Source organism: Sphaerodactylus townsendi, unplaced genomic scaffold (assembly GCF_021028975.2).
Source record: "Sphaerodactylus townsendi isolate TG3544 unplaced genomic scaffold, MPM_Stown_v2.3 scaffold_19, whole genome shotgun sequence".
Taxonomy (NCBI): Eukaryota; Metazoa; Chordata; class Lepidosauria; order Squamata; family Sphaerodactylidae; genus Sphaerodactylus; species Sphaerodactylus townsendi.
The window spans coordinates 164,544-183,255 of NW_025950352.1; the positions used below are offsets into that span (position 1 = coordinate 164,544).

General features: G+C 59.1%; 1 protein-coding gene across 8 annotated transcripts in view; it reads right to left on the minus strand.

The window, feature by feature from the left end:
* Positions 1 to 781: 781 nt before the first annotated feature.
* Positions 782 to 18,712, minus strand: part of SCRIB (scribble planar cell polarity protein) — a 63,316-nt gene continuing 45,385 nt past the window's right edge. For 3 of the 8 annotated variants that reach the window (XM_048482656.1, XM_048482655.1, XM_048482653.1), the window contains 19 exons: positions 16,688 to 16,744; positions 16,513 to 16,596; positions 14,658 to 14,963; positions 13,348 to 13,416; positions 13,193 to 13,243; positions 12,763 to 12,804; positions 12,486 to 12,605; positions 12,187 to 12,288; positions 12,034 to 12,081; positions 11,766 to 11,925; positions 10,406 to 10,550; positions 9,996 to 10,091; positions 9,728 to 9,919; positions 6,409 to 6,537; positions 5,791 to 5,930; positions 5,637 to 5,674; positions 4,656 to 4,730; positions 2,877 to 2,925; positions 782 to 2,295 (listed from right to left, as the gene is read on the minus strand). In XM_048482656.1, the coding sequence (XP_048338613.1) occupies positions 2,138 to 2,295; positions 2,877 to 2,925; positions 4,656 to 4,730; positions 5,637 to 5,674; positions 5,791 to 5,930; positions 6,409 to 6,537; positions 9,728 to 9,919; positions 9,996 to 10,091; positions 10,406 to 10,550; positions 11,766 to 11,925; positions 12,034 to 12,081; positions 12,187 to 12,288; positions 12,486 to 12,605; positions 12,763 to 12,804; positions 13,193 to 13,243; positions 13,348 to 13,416; positions 14,658 to 14,963; positions 16,513 to 16,596; positions 16,688 to 16,744 (2,061 nt within the window). In that variant the 3' untranslated portion in view covers positions 782 to 2,137. The remainder of the gene's footprint in view (positions 2,296 to 2,876; positions 2,926 to 4,655; positions 4,731 to 5,636; positions 5,675 to 5,790; positions 5,931 to 6,408; positions 6,538 to 9,727; positions 9,920 to 9,995; positions 10,092 to 10,405; positions 10,551 to 11,765; positions 11,926 to 12,033; positions 12,082 to 12,186; positions 12,289 to 12,485; positions 12,606 to 12,762; positions 12,805 to 13,192; positions 13,244 to 13,347; positions 13,417 to 14,657; positions 14,964 to 16,512; positions 16,597 to 16,687; positions 16,745 to 18,712) is intronic. The other 5 variants (XM_048482654.1, XM_048482657.1, XM_048482659.1 and 2 more) reach the window with 5 other exon arrangements.

Below are 18,712 nucleotides of genomic sequence, written 5' to 3' on the forward strand. Positions count from 1 at the left end.
CTGGAGTTGGCATCCCTCCCAGAGCCTGGCAGAGACTTGCAGGAGGTCGACTCCCCACCCCTCTACCAGGCGACTGACTGTGGGACTGAGTTGGTGGACGGGGGCAAAGGGCCAAAAGGGGAAATCCATCCCATGAGCCCTAAAGAGATGGAAGCGCTGTGAGAATTCACGGACAAGAACTTGAAAGGAGGGTTTATTGAGCCTTCCGTGTCTGCCGTGGGCCACTAGGCCTGTTCAGAAAGCAAAGGGATGGGAGTTTGAGGCTCTATACAGACTACTGGGGTTTGAATGCAGTCTCAACCACCAACTAGTATTTCCTCCCTCACGTGAAAGACGTGTCCACAGTGGCCTATTGCAAGATAGAAACAAATCACCTTGGAAACCTCTAGTGGTGTATAAAGGTTTTAAACTAATGGTAAGCCAGCGCCTGCAGGTCAAAGTGGCCGGCTGCTTACAGGCTGGGGAAGCGGACACTTCGGCTGCCTCCCCCCCCCCATTCACGGTCAGGTTTCAGGGGAGCGTCAGACCTCACCTGGAATAGGAGCAGAATGGTGAGAGGACCTCTTTGGTCAACTGTGCCAAAGGACTGGGACAGAATTCATTCATCCCCCAGCAGCTGCTCACAAGATCCTTATTTGGCTGACTCTGCAAGAGCCACGCCTCTTTCTCCCGTCCCTGGAATGCCCGAATCAGGCCTTTTGCTAATGTTGTTTCTGGGCAGTCGGTCAGTGCGAGGGATTTCTCCTGTGGGCAGCTAAGGAGGCAAAGGTGGCAGCATTTGTAAAATGTAAAGTAAACTTTATTGTCCTGGAACCACAAAATAGATCTCTTTGGTTGTACAAATGTCACTAGTTACAGTCTTGTCTCCCTTGGAGTGTCCCGGGAGAGAACAGATATGCCACCGCCCAGCACCTAGAGAAGTCATAAGTTAGTCAAAGAAACCCTCCAAATCACCCCCCCCCCCGCTCGATAAAAGCAAAGGCTAAAATTAGATTAAAATCAAAACGCTCTAACGGTTGATGTAGAAGCAGCCGTCACTGAGATACTGAGGAGCCCCCCACAGACGGAGCCGACGTGTTTCAATAAAACGGTCCTCTGGTTTTGGCATGATGAGAGGTTCCACATGCTGACTTTCAGCGGGTAGCATCAGCTTGCAAGAAGGTGCCCGGGAAATGCGCGGCCCCAGTTCAGCCCCTCCATTTCCCACCACTGTCTAAGCAACAGTTGCGTCACTGGGCCCAGAGTCGCCTGTCGGTGTCCCCTCCCAGCAACCCAACCTTTTCCCAAACAGGATCCCGACACTTCAAGAGGGCCAAGCGACAGCCTTTCCTTGGAACTCCGTGTGCCATCGAGACGTTTCTGACGCCAGCTGGCTCAGCCACTGCCAGGCCCACCTTGTCCTGCACTACTCCACTCCAAACCCCTTCCCCCCCATCCCCCCCCACTTCCTATCTGCGTCACCACACTCTAAACCAACTAGCCTGCCCCCTAACCGTGGCTCTCCCACTGCTCTACCTCTGCTACTGCCAGGCAGGAATCACAACTTGCCTCCTGGTCGTGTTCATAAGTGGGCCTGAGGTGCCATTGCTGCTACACACACACTCTCTCTCTCACGCACACACACACACACACACACACACCACTGTAAAACAGACCATGGTCTGTGCTCGGCATCATGGCCTGGGTGTGACCCATTCTCCACAGGTGAGGAGGGAGGCAGCACAAATCAGCAAGACCTCTTCTGCCCTTAGCCAATTTGAACCAGGGCCCTGCTACCCCCACCCCCCCACCCAGTGTGTGAATGGTCCACTGGCCATTTGGCAAATATCCGCTGCGGCCCATGCCAAGCAGCCACCGCTGGCTCTCGCACACATACGCTCCCACACAACAGGTAACACACACTGCACACCAAAGCGTCGTCTTCTGCCGGTGCCGCTGCTAGTCCGTGTTCCTCGGAACCCGCCCCAGTGCACTGTGAGAAGAGGAGGAAGCGTCACAGCCTGAGAGAAGGTTGCTGAGCCCTCGGAGAGCTCCGTTCTGTCCAGTGTCACTGAGGAGGCAGCAGCGAGTGCCAGTCCCGCGTCTGCAGTGTCTGCCCCCTCGCTTGGTTCTTGCGTTGACCCAGCAGGCAGGACCGTTATGTTGGAACAGCTGCTTCCAGGCTGTGTTGAGCATGCCGGAGCTTGCGCTGGCTGAAGAGGCCCAGCTCTCCCTGAGGGGATGCGCTAGGAGTCAGGGGGCTGTGCGTGGCTGAAAGCTCCTGGCCCTCCGTCGATCCGTCCAGCTCTGGACCCACTGAAGAGGGAACACACAGAGACCTCATGCAGAGAAGGAAGGGCCGTCCCAGGTGCTCCTCACTTGCTGGCAAAGCACTCCCTTCCTTTCACCTCCCCCCCCCCCGGTCAGGGTGGAGATTGGGCAGGAAACATGTGTGCTTGCGTGCGTGTGCGCGCACACACAAGTACCTTCAAAGCTCTGAAGGTCTGTTCCCAGAGGCAGGGGCCTCAAGGGTTATGCTGGGAAGGGACTGCCCTCCGTCTCTCTGGGAAGGCCTCTGCCTGCTTGTGCATTCATCCAAAGAGGGGGCTTCCCAGCTTTCCTTGTGGCTGAGGCCCTGGGTCAGGGGATCCCACGCTGTTTCTCCCTTCCTCTACGAGCTGCCAGGGTCAGCCAGCCAGCATCAGGGGGTGGGCGGGGTGTTCTGGACCACGATTCCCCACACACATCCCATTCCCTCATGAGAATTCGCCTTTAGCCTGGCCCCCCACTCCGGCAGCAAGCCTGGCTCCTCACTGGCAGGTGCACAAACGGAAGAGAGCCGGCTCTAGGCTGGCTGGCTGGCTGGCTCCTGAGGGGCTTTTGTGCCAGCCACTCACCTGAACTACTGTCATGGAGGACTCTGCAGGGGCCACTCCCATCAGGCGTCTGCGAATAACAAAAGATCTGGGGTTAAAGACTCCAGCCGTCCCAGGCCCTGCCGCCCTTTCTACAGGGTCCCAGACAGAGCTGCATTTCCAGGCCGCGCTTGCAAAACCCATACACCATGCGCAGCAGCCGAAGGCCACGAGAGCCAACAGGGGGGTCTGGAAGGAATCAGGAGGGGGAGGCAAAGGAGAGTCGCTAGAATGAGGGGCCAGCAGAAGGCACAAACACAGAAGCTCTGCTGGGCCTTGGGCTCAGCCCCTGCAGCATCACCCTCTCCTTCCAATGCCCAGCCCTGACACCCTCCCCCGGCCACGAGGAAAGAATCCACACACAGAACCAACCGAGTGGGCTTCTCCCCACCCAAGAGAGCCTGCCCCAGCCCCTGAACAACCGGGAAGCCCACTGTTGCTGTGCGTCTGGTACGCAACACAGAACGGGCATATCTGTGGGCCAAGAGCTGCCCATACCCACTGTCAACACCACTCCGGCCTTCGACAGTGTTGTGGCCTAGCCCTCCAATCACTCACTGGCCCCAGCAGACCAGAGCAGCCGACTACCGCTGCCTGGGAGGACAAGAAGGATCTCCCAGAGGTTCTGAGAGGGGAAGGGGCCAGGGCAGCACCCAGCCCCCCTCCCTCAAGGCCCGCTCCCATGAACACAAACAGTCCCAGGCTCAAGATGCAGACGCAGCACGGGAGGGCCAAGTGGGCAGAGGGAGGCTCCCCTGACGCTGCCGGATCTGGAGTCAGCCTTATCTACTCTGAATGCCAGAACCTCCGGGAGAAAACGCGTCTCACTTGCTGCAGGATCCTTTCAAACTGAGGACACCACTGGAGACTTCCTGCACGCCAACCAGACAGGCTCTGCATTGGAGCCAGAGCTCCTAGCCATGCCTGTGACCGGAGGGATGAAGAAGCCCCTGACAACATCGAGCTTGGACGAGGCCTTGAAGGCCCCCGACACCTCTGAGGAAGGGAGGCAAGAACTCGCAGCTCCCCTCCCCAGAGCAGCCAGCCTTTCCTACACCCAGCACCCAGGCCACACTGGAAGGGAGCACCAGCTGGCCCCCAGGCACCCCAGAACTCTGACGCAGACAAGACTTCATCTCCACAAAAGGGACGCCCTACTGATGGAGGGGAGGTCTAACCCAGTAAACGAGGTTGCCCTCTTCCAAAAGGAGCAGGCTGGAAGCTCGCTGGGGTGCGGGGGGGGGGGGGGGGGGGAAGAGCCCGTGTTATATAAACAGGTGGCGGCGGCAGCAGCCAGGATTGCCTCTGACCGGCTGTGAGGAATCAACGCCTGTGTTGGGGGGAAACGACCTTGCCCCTGTGAGGCAGGCTCCGGGTCAGATGACTGCAGAGTGCTTCAGCACTCTCTCAATGTTTGAAATACGTAACATGTTGGGGCGTGTCCATGTTTGCTGCTTTGGGGACTGCGACACGGGAGAAAGGGGGCAACGAAACCCTCCGTGCCTGGCCAGCTCAGGCCAAGCCCCCTTCTCTGCCAGGCAGGCAGCCAACCCGGATGGCCGGCGAATCACAGTGAAGCTCACAAGTGGCTCCCGAGAGGGCCCCATCAGCCCCCCTTCACCAGGGCCCACCCACACTTGCTGGCTCTCCTTTCCCTGCTTCACCCCTCAGGGTGCCCGGAGGCTCCCTGCCCCCTCCCTGGCCCTGGCAGAGAAGAAGAGGGCTCCAGGGGGGCTGCCCCGTCCTGCAGGCTGCTTGTACCTGGATGTCATAAACAGGTTTGGAAGAAGGAATGGCAGCAAATTCCCTGTAGACAAACTTCTTGTCAGGCACAGACTGGAAGGATCAGCACAGAATGGGAGGCAGGAGACAGAGAAAGAAAGAGAACAGGTGAACAGGGAAGGCCCAGGTACAAAGCGGGGTGGGTGGGTGGGGGGGGTCAGGAGTTGGCGTGAAGCAGAGACCCGTCAGCAGCGAGAGATGCCCGCCCGGCTCTTCTCAGGCAGGGGGCAGAGAGGAGAGAACCAGAAGCTTCTGGAGGACCCTGCAGAGAGGGGTGGGGTGGGGGGGTGGGGAGCGTGGACCAGTGTGCCAGAGATAAAAACAGGCTCCTTCTTTCTGGCAGGCTGCTGAGAAGAAAGCCCTTCCGGGGGGGGGGGGACGGGGGGCACTCTGCACAGTGGCTAAAGCCCTTCCCTTCACCTCCCACTGCATCTAGGAGGCAGCAGGTAGCCAGCCATCTGTAGGCCCCCAGGGTGGCCTCTTCTATGCCAGGCACCAAAGGGCAGGCCGACACCCAGAGGGCCCTGGGCAGCACCAGGGGAGCAGCGGAGAGGGGAGCACGAGGCCTCCTTGGTGAGTCTTTGCAGGCACCAGCCCCAAGCAGGCCTGCCCAGGAGCCCCCTTGATGGACACCGCCACGGACAGGGAAGCGCAGCCCTTTCTGGTCTGTGCAGAGTAGACTGCAGGGGGGTCTATCACGTCACCAGCTGAAAGGACAGCAAAGCAGAAGGCCAGCAGCCAAGGGGAAAGGAGCAGTGAGAGGAAAGCGACTGGCCAGGCACTCTGCAGAGACGGGGCTGAGCAAAACGGACTCTCTCGCATTACCCGAGAAAGCGGCCTGTGCCAGTCGGCCAGGACAGCCCCTGCCCCAGGGATGTCCATCAGCTGGGCTCCAGAAGGCCTCATGGAGTAGCACCCCCAGCCCATTCCAGCCCGCTGTGCTGTGGACCCGCCTCCTACCAGCCTGCCTGGCGATGCGATGCTCCGGGAGCCGCAGTCTGTAAGAGAAGGGGTCACCCAGTTCACAAGTAAGACTCGGCACTCTCCCCGCTGCAAACCCACCAGCCCGCCAGGAGGGCTCGCATTGCGGAAGGAGAGGCTACAAAAGAAATACCATCCAGGGGTGTTGGTGAAGGAGTGGGGGCTGGCGAGGGAGACTCTGCCAGCTGTTCCAAAGTGCTGCGTTTCTTGCCCTCTTTGGATTTGGCAATCACCATCTGGGCTTTGAGAGCGTCCTGCTCCAGAGACTTCATCCTGTCCAGGGAGAAGAACAAGAAGCCAGGCGTGAGGCGATCGGCCATGAGCTCCGGGCTGACGGAAGCCTCGCTTGCAAATACAGCCACATCCAACTCTCACGTGGCAACCCCCCCCCCCCCCCCGGGCACTGAGCAGCAAGAAGCCAGGGCCACTGTGCCTGCGCGCCTCCACTTCACACCTGCTGGGAATCTGGAATGATGGGTTACCTGTTTATCCAACAAGGGGTGTCTCCTGGCTTCAGCAATCCCAGCACAAGCAAGAGCGGCCCCCTATCTTTGACGACAGCCTGTGCCTGTACTCTTGGCTTAGCCCACTGCAGGAACTCTCTGCGGGTGGAAGTCAGCCCACCCCTGCTGGGGGGATGGGGGCGGGGGGGAGTGTAGGGATACGGCAACGTCTTGTCTCGGGGTCCCTGGCCATGGGAGGGGTGAGCTGTTGCTCTGCACAAGGGGGTGGGGGTGGGGGCTCTGCACACCTTGGTTGGCCTGCAGGCACCGGCGCTCGCATGACTGGGGCCTGCCCTGCTGCATGTTGCCGGGCCTGGTACAGCCTCCTGGCCAGGTCTTGCTCGTACTGTTTAACACTCTCTTCTAGAGTGGAAGAGCTGAGAAGAAGAGGAGGAAGACGACGCAGACATCAGGAGGAGAAAGCAAAGACAGACAGGCAAGGAAAGAGCAGAGAAGAGGGGAGGGGGGCTACAGAAAAAAGCCAGTCAGCTCTGGTGGGGAGAGAGGCTTCGCTGGCCCCTCCCAGCAACTAACCAAGAGGACACCCAGACCACCACAATCAGCTCCAGCCGCTGGAAAAGGAGAGCCGGAGGCAGAGGAGCGGCCACCACCAGCGCGTGCCGCCAGGACGCCAGAGGTCGGAACGGGGCGTGGCCGTTACACAGCTGGTGCCTAGAGCAAATGGCAGGGGCCGGTCTGGTGGGGGACACGTGCACAGGAGTGCCAGAGAGAAGGACCCTGCCTATTCCCCCCACCCCAAGAAAGCCCACCTGATGTGGGACTCTGAGAACACTCACTGCAAAAGCAAAGCACCACCACCACCCCCCACTAAGGCCAAGCAGTGAAAGCCACATGTTTGGGGAGCAGGAGCCCCCCTGGCTGAGTGTGAGTGAGTGTGTGTGTGGGTGAGAGAGAGAGAGAGAGAGAGAGAGAGAGAGAGAGAGAGAGAGTACGTACTACAGGCTTCCTCCACAAATAGCATGCACAAAGAACTCCACCCTCCTTCAATCCTCACCAGCTCCCCTGTCCAGGGACTGTGTTGCATTCAGCAAACGCATTTCCTACTATGGGCGTGGCAAAAAGGAATGAGAGCCAGATTGCGCCCCCCCCCCCCCCCACGATTTGGTTCAGAGCCCCGGAGATTCTGACCGCATGCGGGGGAACAGACCACATGGATGCCCTGAGACTTTGCTGCCATGAAGCTGAGCTGGCATCCATCTTCACCTAAGAGCAGCCACATCAAGTTCATGGGAAACCCACAAGCAGTTGCTGCAGGTTTCACCCCAAGTCAGCCCTGTGGGGGGGGGGGTGTGCGCATGTGGCAGGAAAGCTCCAGAAAGAAGAGCCCCCCCTCTGGTCCCCTCCCCCACCGCCCCTGCCTTTCCGCCTCATCAGCTCCCTGGAACTGGAAGGAGACAGGGCTCTGGGGGACCCCCCACTTGAGTCTCTCGGCCAAACTGCAGCCCCACGTTGCTGGGTTCTTCCTCTGCCCCCATCCCTTGGGCACCATGAAGGTGAGTCTCGCTGGCTTCATCATCTGATGTGAGACCCTAATGATCCCGCAAAGCCTCGAGCTCCTGTCTTCTGCTCAGCCCTCAAGGACTTTTTTCACTTCCGGAGGAATGGTGACATTTCAAAACACAATCTGTGGCGAGACGTCCTTGACTGCCGCCACTGACACACCCTCACTCTGCAAAAGGAGAGCGGGCCCCACTGGAACAGTGGAACTCCGGCCGACCAGTCAGCACCCTGCATTCTAGCTTGGCAGACAGAGACGCCAAGGGACATAATGCCAAAAGAGGAAGAGTTATTTTCTTCTTGGCAACAATTTAGTATTTCAGGGGCTGTTTAAGAAAGATCTTCTCTTAAGAATGGGACTGAGGGAGCAATTTTCAGGTGAAAATTTAGGCAAGATCTTATTTAAAAGAGCTGGACCCTGAAAGGAAACAATAAAGAGACAATAAAGAGAATAAGGAACTAGACTTTGAAACTACTTCAAATGATTTTTTTCAAAGCAAAATTAAATATGAGAAAAAACTATTAACCAAATGGAATTGGAGAAGAGATAAAGGGGCAGACATCATGAATGGGAGAAACAGGTAGACAGGGAGAAGAATTTCAGAAATAAGACTAAACATACACTCTTCTAGCTCTAGCTCAAACTAACAGAAGCAGCACATTAACAATTACAAAATAAAACGGAAGGATTTGGAGAGGAAGATCATGCAACAATTTCATAACACAAGAACTTGAGACTATTTAATAATTAATCAGAGGAGGCAGATAATAAAATTAGATGGGATAGCTGAACACTGAAAAGGAATGCAAAAAGGACGGCCAAAAGTGCTCAGCTGGGCTATTCGGAAAGGAGCTGGAGCAACAACTGATGATGCCTTTGAAGTTCACCCAGAAAGAAGTTTCAAAAAGGACCTTGCAACGCTGAGGGAAATGCAGAAGAGGGTCACAGAGACGAAGCACCTTCCTTGGGAGGAAAGGCAGAGGAGGCTGGAACTTTTCAGTTTAGAAAAGAGACAACTAAGTGGGGACATGATAGCAGGTTCAGGGTGCAGGCAATGGAAAGGCAGAACTTTGCCTCCTTCTCCCAGAATACTAGAACCCAAAGGCATCCAATGAAGCTGAGGGCCTGAAGGCTCAAAGTGGACTAAAGAAAATACCTCTTTACCGCTTAACAAGTAATTAAAATGTGGAATTCACTGCCAGAGATCAAAGTGATGGCCACAGGCATAGGCAAATTCATGCAGGAGAGGTCCATCAGTGGTCACTAGTCATGGTGACCAAAGGGAACCTCCACATTCATAGAATCATAGAGAATCATAGAGTTGGGAGAGACCACCAGGGCCGTAGAGTCCAACCCTCTGTCATGCAGGAACACAAAATCAACGTACTCCTAATGTTTAGGTGGAATCTCTTTTCCTGCACCTTGAATTCATTACTCCCCATCCTGGTCTCTGGAGTAGCAGAAAACAAGCTCGCTCCCTCTTCACCATGACATCCCTTCCAATCTTAGACAGGGCACCTAAGAGGGCAGAAGGCCTCTTCCTAATGTTGCCTCCTCACACTGAATGTCAGAGGTTTGAGGCCTCTGACTCTGGAGGCTCCCTTTACGCACCACGTTCAGCAGCCCCTCGTGGACCCCTCCTCCTCCACAGCTCTGACTCACTTGCCCTAAAAGCCGTGGCTACGGACACTGCGTTGCCTGATTAAATGAGCTTTGACTCATGGAAGTGTCTAGCCTGGGAAAATTTGTCGGTACTTAAAGGTGCCACTGGACTCAAGTTTTGTACTGCTATAGCCACTGGCTGTGAATTTCATAATGTAATGACTCAGTGAGTGAAGAAGTACTTTTGTCTGAGAATCAAACTCAAATTTAATCCAAGACAACTCCGGGGGGGGGGGGGGGGGTGACATGGCAGCAGCAAGAAGGAGGTTCTGACAGATACCTCACCCGCGCCCCCTACAGGACTGCTTCCGCATGCAGGCAGTCTGCCTGAGTGTGGGTGGGTGGGTGTGCAGCGGCCCTTCCCCGTGTTTCCCCTCTACACCTACCGGGCTGCTCGCCACATGGCTCTCTTCTCAGCCTCCAAGGCCCGCCGTTCTGCAGGAGAAAGCTCCCTTGCCTCCTGAGCACTGAGGAGCTCCGGACTCTGCATTCGGAGGCGCTCCTGATGCCGCCGCTCTGCCTTGGCTGTCCTCACCGGCACGCTCCACTCTCCCCCTCTGGGATAAACGGGACTCAGCCTACTCGCAGAGGAGGACACAGGGAATGACACCAGGTTGAGCACGGGCGCCTCCCCTCTTCCACTTCCCTTCTTACCCAGAGATAGAGGGGGGCTGCTGCTCCGGTGGCCTCGAACTCTCCTCAAGGGAGTTCCTCTGAGTGCCGGCGGGTCCATCAGCCGGCTCTGGGTCCCTGGCAGAAGAGGAAAGAGCCGTGAGAAGTGACAACAGACGGCCAAGGTGAGCTGAATGAGCCTCTGAGAATCTCTTCCGAGAAGAAAGCATGAACCCCCCACAGACACAGCAGAGGGGATGGCCAACGAGGACCGTTGCCTGCTTGCCTGAGCATCACAGGTTCACTGCGTGGGCGCACAGCATAAATACAGCATTCTCATACATCAACATGACCAAGGACACAGTACAGAATTAAAAGACAACGCGAACAACCAACTGCCAAAGGCAAGATAATTCAGAGGGCAGCAGCAGAGATCAGGCTACGCAGCTCACCACGCCGTTGGGGACAGGAAAGCTTTTCCGTCCTGCTTCTTGACCTTGTACTCAACTCCCTCAAACAGGATGCTGGACTGCACACCCTCGTCTGCCTCCACCTCCTCTTCCAGGAGCTGGACTCGCTTCTGCTGGATCTTGCGAGCTGCCGAAGGAGAAATGCCTGAGTGCAGGCACAGTGGCAGTGGCTTCTCCACAGCCTGCCCCCCTCCTCGCCACACCTGCCCCGGAACAGAAGTGCCCCAGACTCCACCCCGACTGCAGACTGGCCAACAAGAATCCTCCAGACTAGCAAGGCTGGGCAGGGAGAGGTTCTGCGATCCCAGAGGAGCAGGGAGTAAAATCCAAAGGGAGGCTCCACCTTGAAGAAGACCAGTACACATGGCAACACCCCCCGCCGCCCCCCCACCCCCCATCTCAGCACTGGGCTGCCCCTCATCAGCTTTCTTCCCTGGGGAACCTGTGGCAGCTCTAAGCAGCCGAACGGCGATACTCCACCCGCACATCAAGCCATCTCAGCTGCAGTGAGATCCCAAGAGGCCTCAACAGGGAACGGGAAGTCCCCCACTTTGCAAGGGTCACACAAGCAAACCCACCTGGGAGAGAGCAGCCACTGTACTCGGCCCATGAGGACGAGGGAGGAGTTTTCCCCTCCAGCCTCAAGAGGGTTCTGAGACAAAGCCGAGACAAAGCCGCCCCCCTCCCCCCACACACCAGCCTGACAAAAGTTGGGATCTACACAAATGACACCAAAACAGCACATCACGCTGGATTTCCATGCAGGTCGGAGGGGAAGGAAGACTGCAGGCGCGCCCCTCCTTGGCCCGGTCCGGTGATGCCCCTCGGGCACCCACGGGATTCCACACCCCAACCCACAGGGCACAGCGGGCTGCTATTGAGCAAGCCCTGATCCAGACAGCCTGCCTGAGCCCAGCCTGCTAGGCATGGCCGCCACCAGCCACTGCTCCTGGGGGGCTGTGCAAAAGGGGGTGGGGGGGCCAAGGAAGAGACCTGCTCTTTGAGGAGCGGTGAGGAACCAGGACTGGGGAGACCTGGCTGTGAATGGCCATCGAGGTCACTGGGTGACCAAGCACCAGTCATTCAGCCTGACCTACCTCACAGGCTTGGTGTGAGGATAAAAGCATGAGTAGCCCTGAGCCCCCTGGAAGAAGGGCTAGTGAAGACATCTATTTCACTACTGGGGGCGGGGAGATAGGGGGCACAGTTCAGTTGGCAGAACCCCCCCCTCAGGCTGCTGCAGGAGGAAGGCAGCCCCAGGACAAGACAGCAAGAGCAACTGCCCTCGGGGCACAAGCAGCGCCTGGCTGCTTCCCTCCCTCCCTCCCCCCAAGCCCCTCACCTTCCTCTTCCTTCATCTTCTTCAAGTCCTCTTCTCCAACCAAGGACACCCGCTTGGGGGGCTTCTCTGCCGGCTGCTGCTTCAGCTCCACTTCAAAGTACTTCTGCCGTTCCCGGAAGGATCTCTGTTCTGGGCTGTGTGAGCTCCCCAGCGAAGGCACCTGCAGCAGTGGCGGGGCAGCAGCAGAGCGCATGTTTCCTCGCTTGCAGCCTTCCCCTCCGGCAGGGTGCCCAGACCCCCCCCCCAGCTGTCCCCCAGCAGGACTCACCTCCGACAGAGCCTGAGGCTTCTCCAGACCTTTTTGGCTTTGCACTTCCTGAAGGACAGAAGGGGGGGGGGGGGGGGGAACACTGCTGTAGAACTGCATAACATTCTTGATTTGCCCCCAAACAGCCCCACCCCAAAGCCCTCCCCGACTCACCTCCGGCTCCAGGACTGGGTATGAAGCTGGGACCGCTGCAAAGGCCTTGTAGGCCTGCTTGGCGTTGAGGGAGATCTCCACTGGCGGTGGAGGCGTGGGGGACTGAGGCAGAGAGGAGAAGGCGCTGAGGCCGTGGGGAGGAGCGGGGCCGAGGGGGCGGGCCCTCGAGAGCTGCCTTCTTAAGCGCTGGACGCCGCTCAGAACACAGCGCCAGGGCAATGTCTTGCCACAGCGGCTCAGGCCCACCCAGGGCAGGGGTGCTGCGGTGCAGGCAAAGGGAAGCCAATGGGCTTACTTACGGAGTTGTGGGTGCTGGAGCACAGCTCAGGCTGCTGGAACGGATTGGGGCTGTCCCTGCCCTCTGAGGCGGCTGGTGGTGGCCGCATCCGGGACAGAGGCTGGATAGTCCCTGGCTTAGTCTGTGCAAAGGGGGTGGGAAAAAGAGGCTGGTGCCTTTGCAGGCAGATAAACAGCACCCTCCCTCCCTCCCTCCCTCCCACCCACCCTTCTGGAGCCCCAGGCCCAGGGCGACTCAGGGCCAAGTCCCGCCAGACTGCTGGGGACCCAGGGACTCACCGACAGGCTCTCAGGGTGCGCGGGAACACAGTGCAAGGCAGCCTGGAAGCAAACAGTCCAGTCAGCAGGAAGGCCTCAGCACTCTGCCCCACGGCCCCACCCAGGCTTCTGCCCCACCCCACGGGACTAGTGCTTGCCAGCTAGCTTGGAGCCCAGCACCAGAGGCTCCACCAGAGCACCACCAAGCCCCTGCGGGTCTTCGGTCAGAAGCTCTCCTGCCCGAGGCCAGTCGAAAGGCCAGTCCGGATGCAAGCAGCAAAGGCGGCGGCGGCAGCGGCAGCAGAAGCAGCAGCAGCAAAACACCCTCAAGAGGTGGGGAAGAAAGGGTGCTCCCCTCAAAGCACACAACTCAGCAGCCCCCCCCCCCCACACACACACATCCCTCAAACAAGCGGAGCTGGAGCGTGGCACAGCACACCCAGGCACTTACAAAACGGGTCTCTCTGCCCACCAGGTGGGCAGGCCGGGGGGCGGCAGGTGGCTGGAGAGAGGCAGGCCCAGAGAGAGAACCAGAGAGGCTGACTGAACACAGCAGGAAAGGCAGAGACAGACCCCCCCCCCCCCCGCAGCAGCAGCGCTGCTTACTTGCTGGCTTCCAGGAGAGTGAGGAGAGTCCCGCTGCATGGTGTCCAGTTCAGTCTCCCCGGCCAGCGTCTACAAGCAAAGGGAGGAGGCTGCTTACCAACCCCCCTGGAGACAGGGCGCTGCAACCCATGGGGAGCAGAGTCAACTCCCAGCTCCCGAGAGAACAGCTGCCCCTGCTGCTCAGGAGGGCTGCATGCAGCACCGGCACGTCAAGCAGCCTGACCCCAGCAGCCCCAACATGCCAAGCAGAGGGGCTGCCCACATCAGAGGCCTTTGGGCGGCAGATGCGCTCACAACATGGCTGCCACAGGAGGCAGAGTCAGCCCCGAGACGTCAGGGAGCAAAGGCCACGCACACCCCACGAGTCAGGCAGGGACTCTACTGAGCAGGATGCCTTTGCAGATGAACATACTGACTGCAACTATTTCCCTGCGTGCCCTTCCAGTTCCGTGGGGGTGATCCCGGGGGGGGGGGGGCACCTGCTGCCAAAGCAACCCTCAAAAAACCTGCACAACCAACCAGACATCCAGTGGCCAATCAGAAGCCCCGTTGGACAAACAAACCACGGCACCCACTGGCTCCACGGCCCCCTCCCTTCAACCAAGGCAAAATTCTAGCAGGTCACACACGTGCCCAGGGCCCTGCGGCAGGCCCCCCGAAGCCCTCTGGCAGGAGCCTTCTGCCAGACACCAGCAGCCAGGGGCAGCCCAGTTCTGACCATCTTCCTCTCTCCTGCAAGCCTCTGTTTCGAGTCCCCCACGTCCTTCAGACAAGCAGCTCATTTCCAGGGTGGGATGTGTGCAGGGACAGAAGGGAACAGAATCCAGCTTCCATTGTTTTAAAAAGCAGGCTTCCAGCACACCTATTCATGCGTGAAAGGGCAGGCCGAGACAACCTCAGATCTCAGAACCCAGAGCAGCCAGATCCCCGGCAGTCTGGAATGAGAGCTGAGAGATCTCAAGACTCGTCCTCCTCTGGCAGTCAGACACATTTCCCGGTCCCAGGAATCAGGTTGACCCCCTGGCCCTGGGGAAACAAGTCTGGGGAATATCCCCCCCTCCCCCCCACACACACATAATGCCTGCGTAAGATCTGCAGAGCTCCTGCCCCGCTCGAAGGCATGCACACTCAGGCAGCACAGAGGAAAAGGTTCAAACCCAAGCGTCAGAAGAGGGGGGAGGAGTGGTCTGGAGCGCCCTCCTCCTCCTCCCCCCACAAGCACACTCCCAGGCCTGGTCAGTAGCAAGACCCCGAGCCCGTCACGTTAGCGGCATGCAGCACCTCCACACGCAGCAGGCCAAGCTGCTTGCCTTGGCGTAGAGACTGGTCCTCAGGACCCCACCCTGGCCGTAGCCAAGGGGAGGACCCCCCAAGCACGCCTTCCCAGTAGTTCTGCCCTGCCGATTCGCCACCACAAAGGGGTTGGCGCTGAAGGGGATGGGCTGAGAGTCCACCAAACTCTGCTCATCCTGGTCCCGCTCCACGAGGGAAGCCCTGTCTGCCACGCCAGCTACGCTGCTCATCAGGCCTGGGCTTGAGGTGGGGGCGTGATGGATGACTGCAGCCTCTGGTGCAGGCGGCACCTGGGAATCCCTCTCCATTTCACAGCAGGGAAGCTGAGGAGGAGGAGGAGGAGGAGGGAGGAGGAGGAAGAGGGGGAGGTCAGGAGATCTGGGCCACTGGGCAGAGGACAAGAGAGCTCAGGGGGGCGCTCCAGGCAGCCCTGCTGGTTCCCTGACACAAAGCAGCAGGTTGCACAGAGAGAGCTTCCCTGCCCAGCTGCCATGAGGGTCCCCGCCTCGGAGGCACAGGTGGGGGCGCAGGTGAGCCACAGGTCAGACCCTGTGAGAAGCCACTTCTGGCCAAGGCTGCACAACCCTTCCTCTCCTCACCCGGCTGACGTCTACAGTCCTGACGGGCGAAGGCATCTCTGGGACTGAGCCGCAGCTCCCACCCAAAGGACTGCCTGCCAGGGCTGGGCTGCAGAGGAGGCCGCAGCTTCCAAAGCTTTCCAAACAGACTGAAGCAGATCCACTGCGGTAGTCAACAGAACACTCTGCCCGTCTGACCCAGAACACGGAATGCCACCTTCCATGGCAAAGTCAGAGAGGTGGGTCACGAAACACAGGACCAGCCCCACTCACCAGTGTGACTGGGGCCCCGCACTGCCCATCTTCTAGAAGGTTGCTCACAAACGTCTCTTGAGCTCAACCAGTTTAGCAGAGATGCCACCTCTCTCTCTCACACACACACACACACACACACACACACACACACACACCCTGAGCCCTGAGGGTCTCGAACTCCCCTTCCTTTCCATCAGCCGACAAGGCTCTCAGGTGACCACAACAGAGACTGAAGCCAACGGATAACAGAACCAATTTTCACAGATCCCACCCCCACCCCATGCTCTTTACCTGCTTTCGTGCCAGGAAAAGAGCCCCGTCCGTGCTGGGCCGGAGGGAGGAGGAGACTCCCAGCAGCTGCAGACAAAGGCAGGCTCTCCAGCCCAGCCCAGCCTCTGCCTCCCCAGGCAGAACAGAAATAGACACAGATGGACAGGTGTCCCACACAGGCCGCAGATCAGGTTTCCAGACACACCCCACCCAGGAACCCTTCCCCCTTCCTGGACCCCTGGCATTCTCTCCCCTCCTTCGTCCCACCCCGTGACTCTTCCAGCCCTGCCCTCCTGGGCTCGCGCACCCCCTCTCCCTGCCCAGGGGCCAACTTTGGCCAGCCTCCCCCTTGGTCACCCTGCATTTCTTTTGGCCGCACGCGAGGCCCTCTGCACGCACGCCCTTGCAGGACAGCACAACCACGGAGTCCCACAAGCGCCAAGGACTGTGGGGTGGAGAGCTCCATGTATAGGCAGGCTCTCAGAAGGGCCTGGTAGTCCAGCCCAACAGCTGCTCTGATCCTGCTGTCCAGGAATCCTGAGGCTACAGCAAGACAAGCACCAACACTGCCTGCCCCCTGCCCTGCGAGGGAGGGAAGAAGCAGAGCTGGAACCTCCCACCCACCCCCTGCAGGGGCTGCACTCCTCCTCCCCACTGGCCTGCCCCACCATGAGACCAGCCAGAAGAGCTCCTCCCACTCCAGCCCGACAACCTGCTGGACAACAGATCCCCTGCCCTGGGCTGGCGCAGAAAAGGAGCTTCCACTTACACCGCGGGCAGTTTTTGGGAGGCCGCTGCTGGGCAGGGCTGCCAGGGTGCGGTAATCCAGCTGCAGGGGCTCGGTGCTGATGTCCTGCGGAAGGGGAGCAGAACCGGAAGGGTTGGAAGGGCCACGAAGAGCCGCAGCCCAACCCAGGGAAGAACTCCCTCCTCTCCAGGCTCACCTCTGGAGCTTCCGCCAGCAGCTGCGTGGCCGTCTCCCGCTGCCTGCGCATCCGCTCCTTCCCAGGGACAGGCAGAACCAGAGAGAGAGAGAGAGAGAGAGAGAGAGAGAGAAGGGGTCAACTGCCGGGAACTGGACCCAGGGATGCCACTGAGCAGGAGGGCAGAGAGAGGAGCAGGTGCCCTTGAGCTCCAGTGGTAGCAGGCAGAGCACACAGACCAGCCACCAGGTGTGTTTGTGTGTGTGTGTGTGTGGGGGGGGGGGATTGCACTGAGAGGCCATTAAGGAGAGCCACCTGCCAGACAGCCTTTCTCAGTGAACGGATGCCACACATCTGGCTCAATCTTTCCTTTGCAAATGGGGGGGGGGAGGGAGGAGGGGAGAAGAAGAGCACCACAGCAATCCAGTTACAGGACTGCAGAGGGTCCCAGAAACCCTCAGCCCAGCAAAGCAAACAGCAGCAGCAGCAGCATCTCCCCCCACTCCCCCCCCCCAAACATGTCCCAAGCAGTGGCTCTCCGTGGCTGAAGGACTGGAGTCTGGGGAGTCTGGGGCATTTCAGGCGATTCAAAAGAGGACTACGACGGACTAATAAAACCAGGCACAGGGTGGAGAAAGAGAACTTCTCCCCCCTCTTCAGAATACTAAACTCAAGAGTGATGAGCAGTTGATCCATGATGGACAAAAAAAAGTACTTTGTTACTCAGCAAGTGATGAAAATGTGCCCGAGGATCTCGGGACGGCCACAAGCACCGGCAGCCTTAGAAGAGGGGAGGCAGGCAGGCAGGTTCAGAGAGGAGCGGCCCTTTGGTGGCTCCGTGTCCCTCCTCGTACCCCTGAAAGCCAGGGCTGGGAGGCAGCTCAGGCCCAATGCCCTCTGGCTTGGCCCTGTGGGGCAACTGGCCGGCTGCTCTTCTGGCATCCCAGTGCCAGCCAAAGCAGACAGTGCGGGGGGGCCAGAGGGACCGAGGGAGCCAATGTGCCTCCAAAGGAAGGAGAGCGATGGGGGCACGACAGAAGGGCAGGGCTGCAGGAAAGAACAGCTGCAGCCCACAAAAAGAAAAGGGGGCGGGGAGCAGAGTCCAGCAGCCCAAGAGCGTCCATCCAAAAAACAGCCTCTCGTCCTTTTCCAGTGAGGTCAGGCTGGCCTGTGCAGAAGGCAAGCACCAGCACAGCTTCCAAGAACCAGGGTGGGGGAGGAAGCATATCTCTGGAGGAGCTGTCGGGAGCCACCCCTGGCCAGAGCCCCAACAGCCACACTCGGGCCTGCAAGTTGGGAAAGACCCCCTGCCCGAGGGAGCCGCAGCCGCAGCCGCAGCCGCCTCTAGGCAGTCAAGGGTTTTGGCGCTCACTGGCTGGGTGCAAGGGAGGGAGGGAGGGAGGGGAGGCCTCTGTCCCTTCACCCCTGAGCTCAAGGGCTCTTGCGAAAGGGCACACCCAGGCGGCCTCCGCTCTGCCCCGCCCGCGGCTCCAAGGTCCTCTTCGAACCCATCTGAACCGGAACTGCAGGCAACCGGAAGCATCTCCTTGGCACCTAAGAACGGAAGGCCACCGATTTCCTGCTCCCTCCACGAGTCCCCCTTTGGCACCGATGGCCTAATTTCCTCCCCCAAATGGCTTACAACCATCGCCATGTGAGGCTGAGAGACAATTCGGCTTGGGCCACCACAAGAGCCCGAGGCTCCCTTTGCTCATCACACAGCGCACGGTCGAAACCTGACCCACCACCACAATTTCTTACAGCCTCCTGCCCCTCAGTGATGGGCCAAAGGCCGGGGATGCTGAAGGTGCTCCAGTCTCTTCGGAAGAGACAGAAGATCCTCGGGTCCCAGTGGAGAGAGGCAAAGGGATGGCAGCAGATTCTGAGTGATGACAAAGATCCACAGCCCTCTGCTCCTGACCCCAGACTCAAAGCTGGCCTGTCCCCCGTTGCCTCGTAAGCAACTTTCCCAGAACAGACTGCAGCGGAGTGCCTGGGCCTGCAGTCCTGCTGGGAGGGCCCCACAGAGCAGAGAGCACCCCTCCC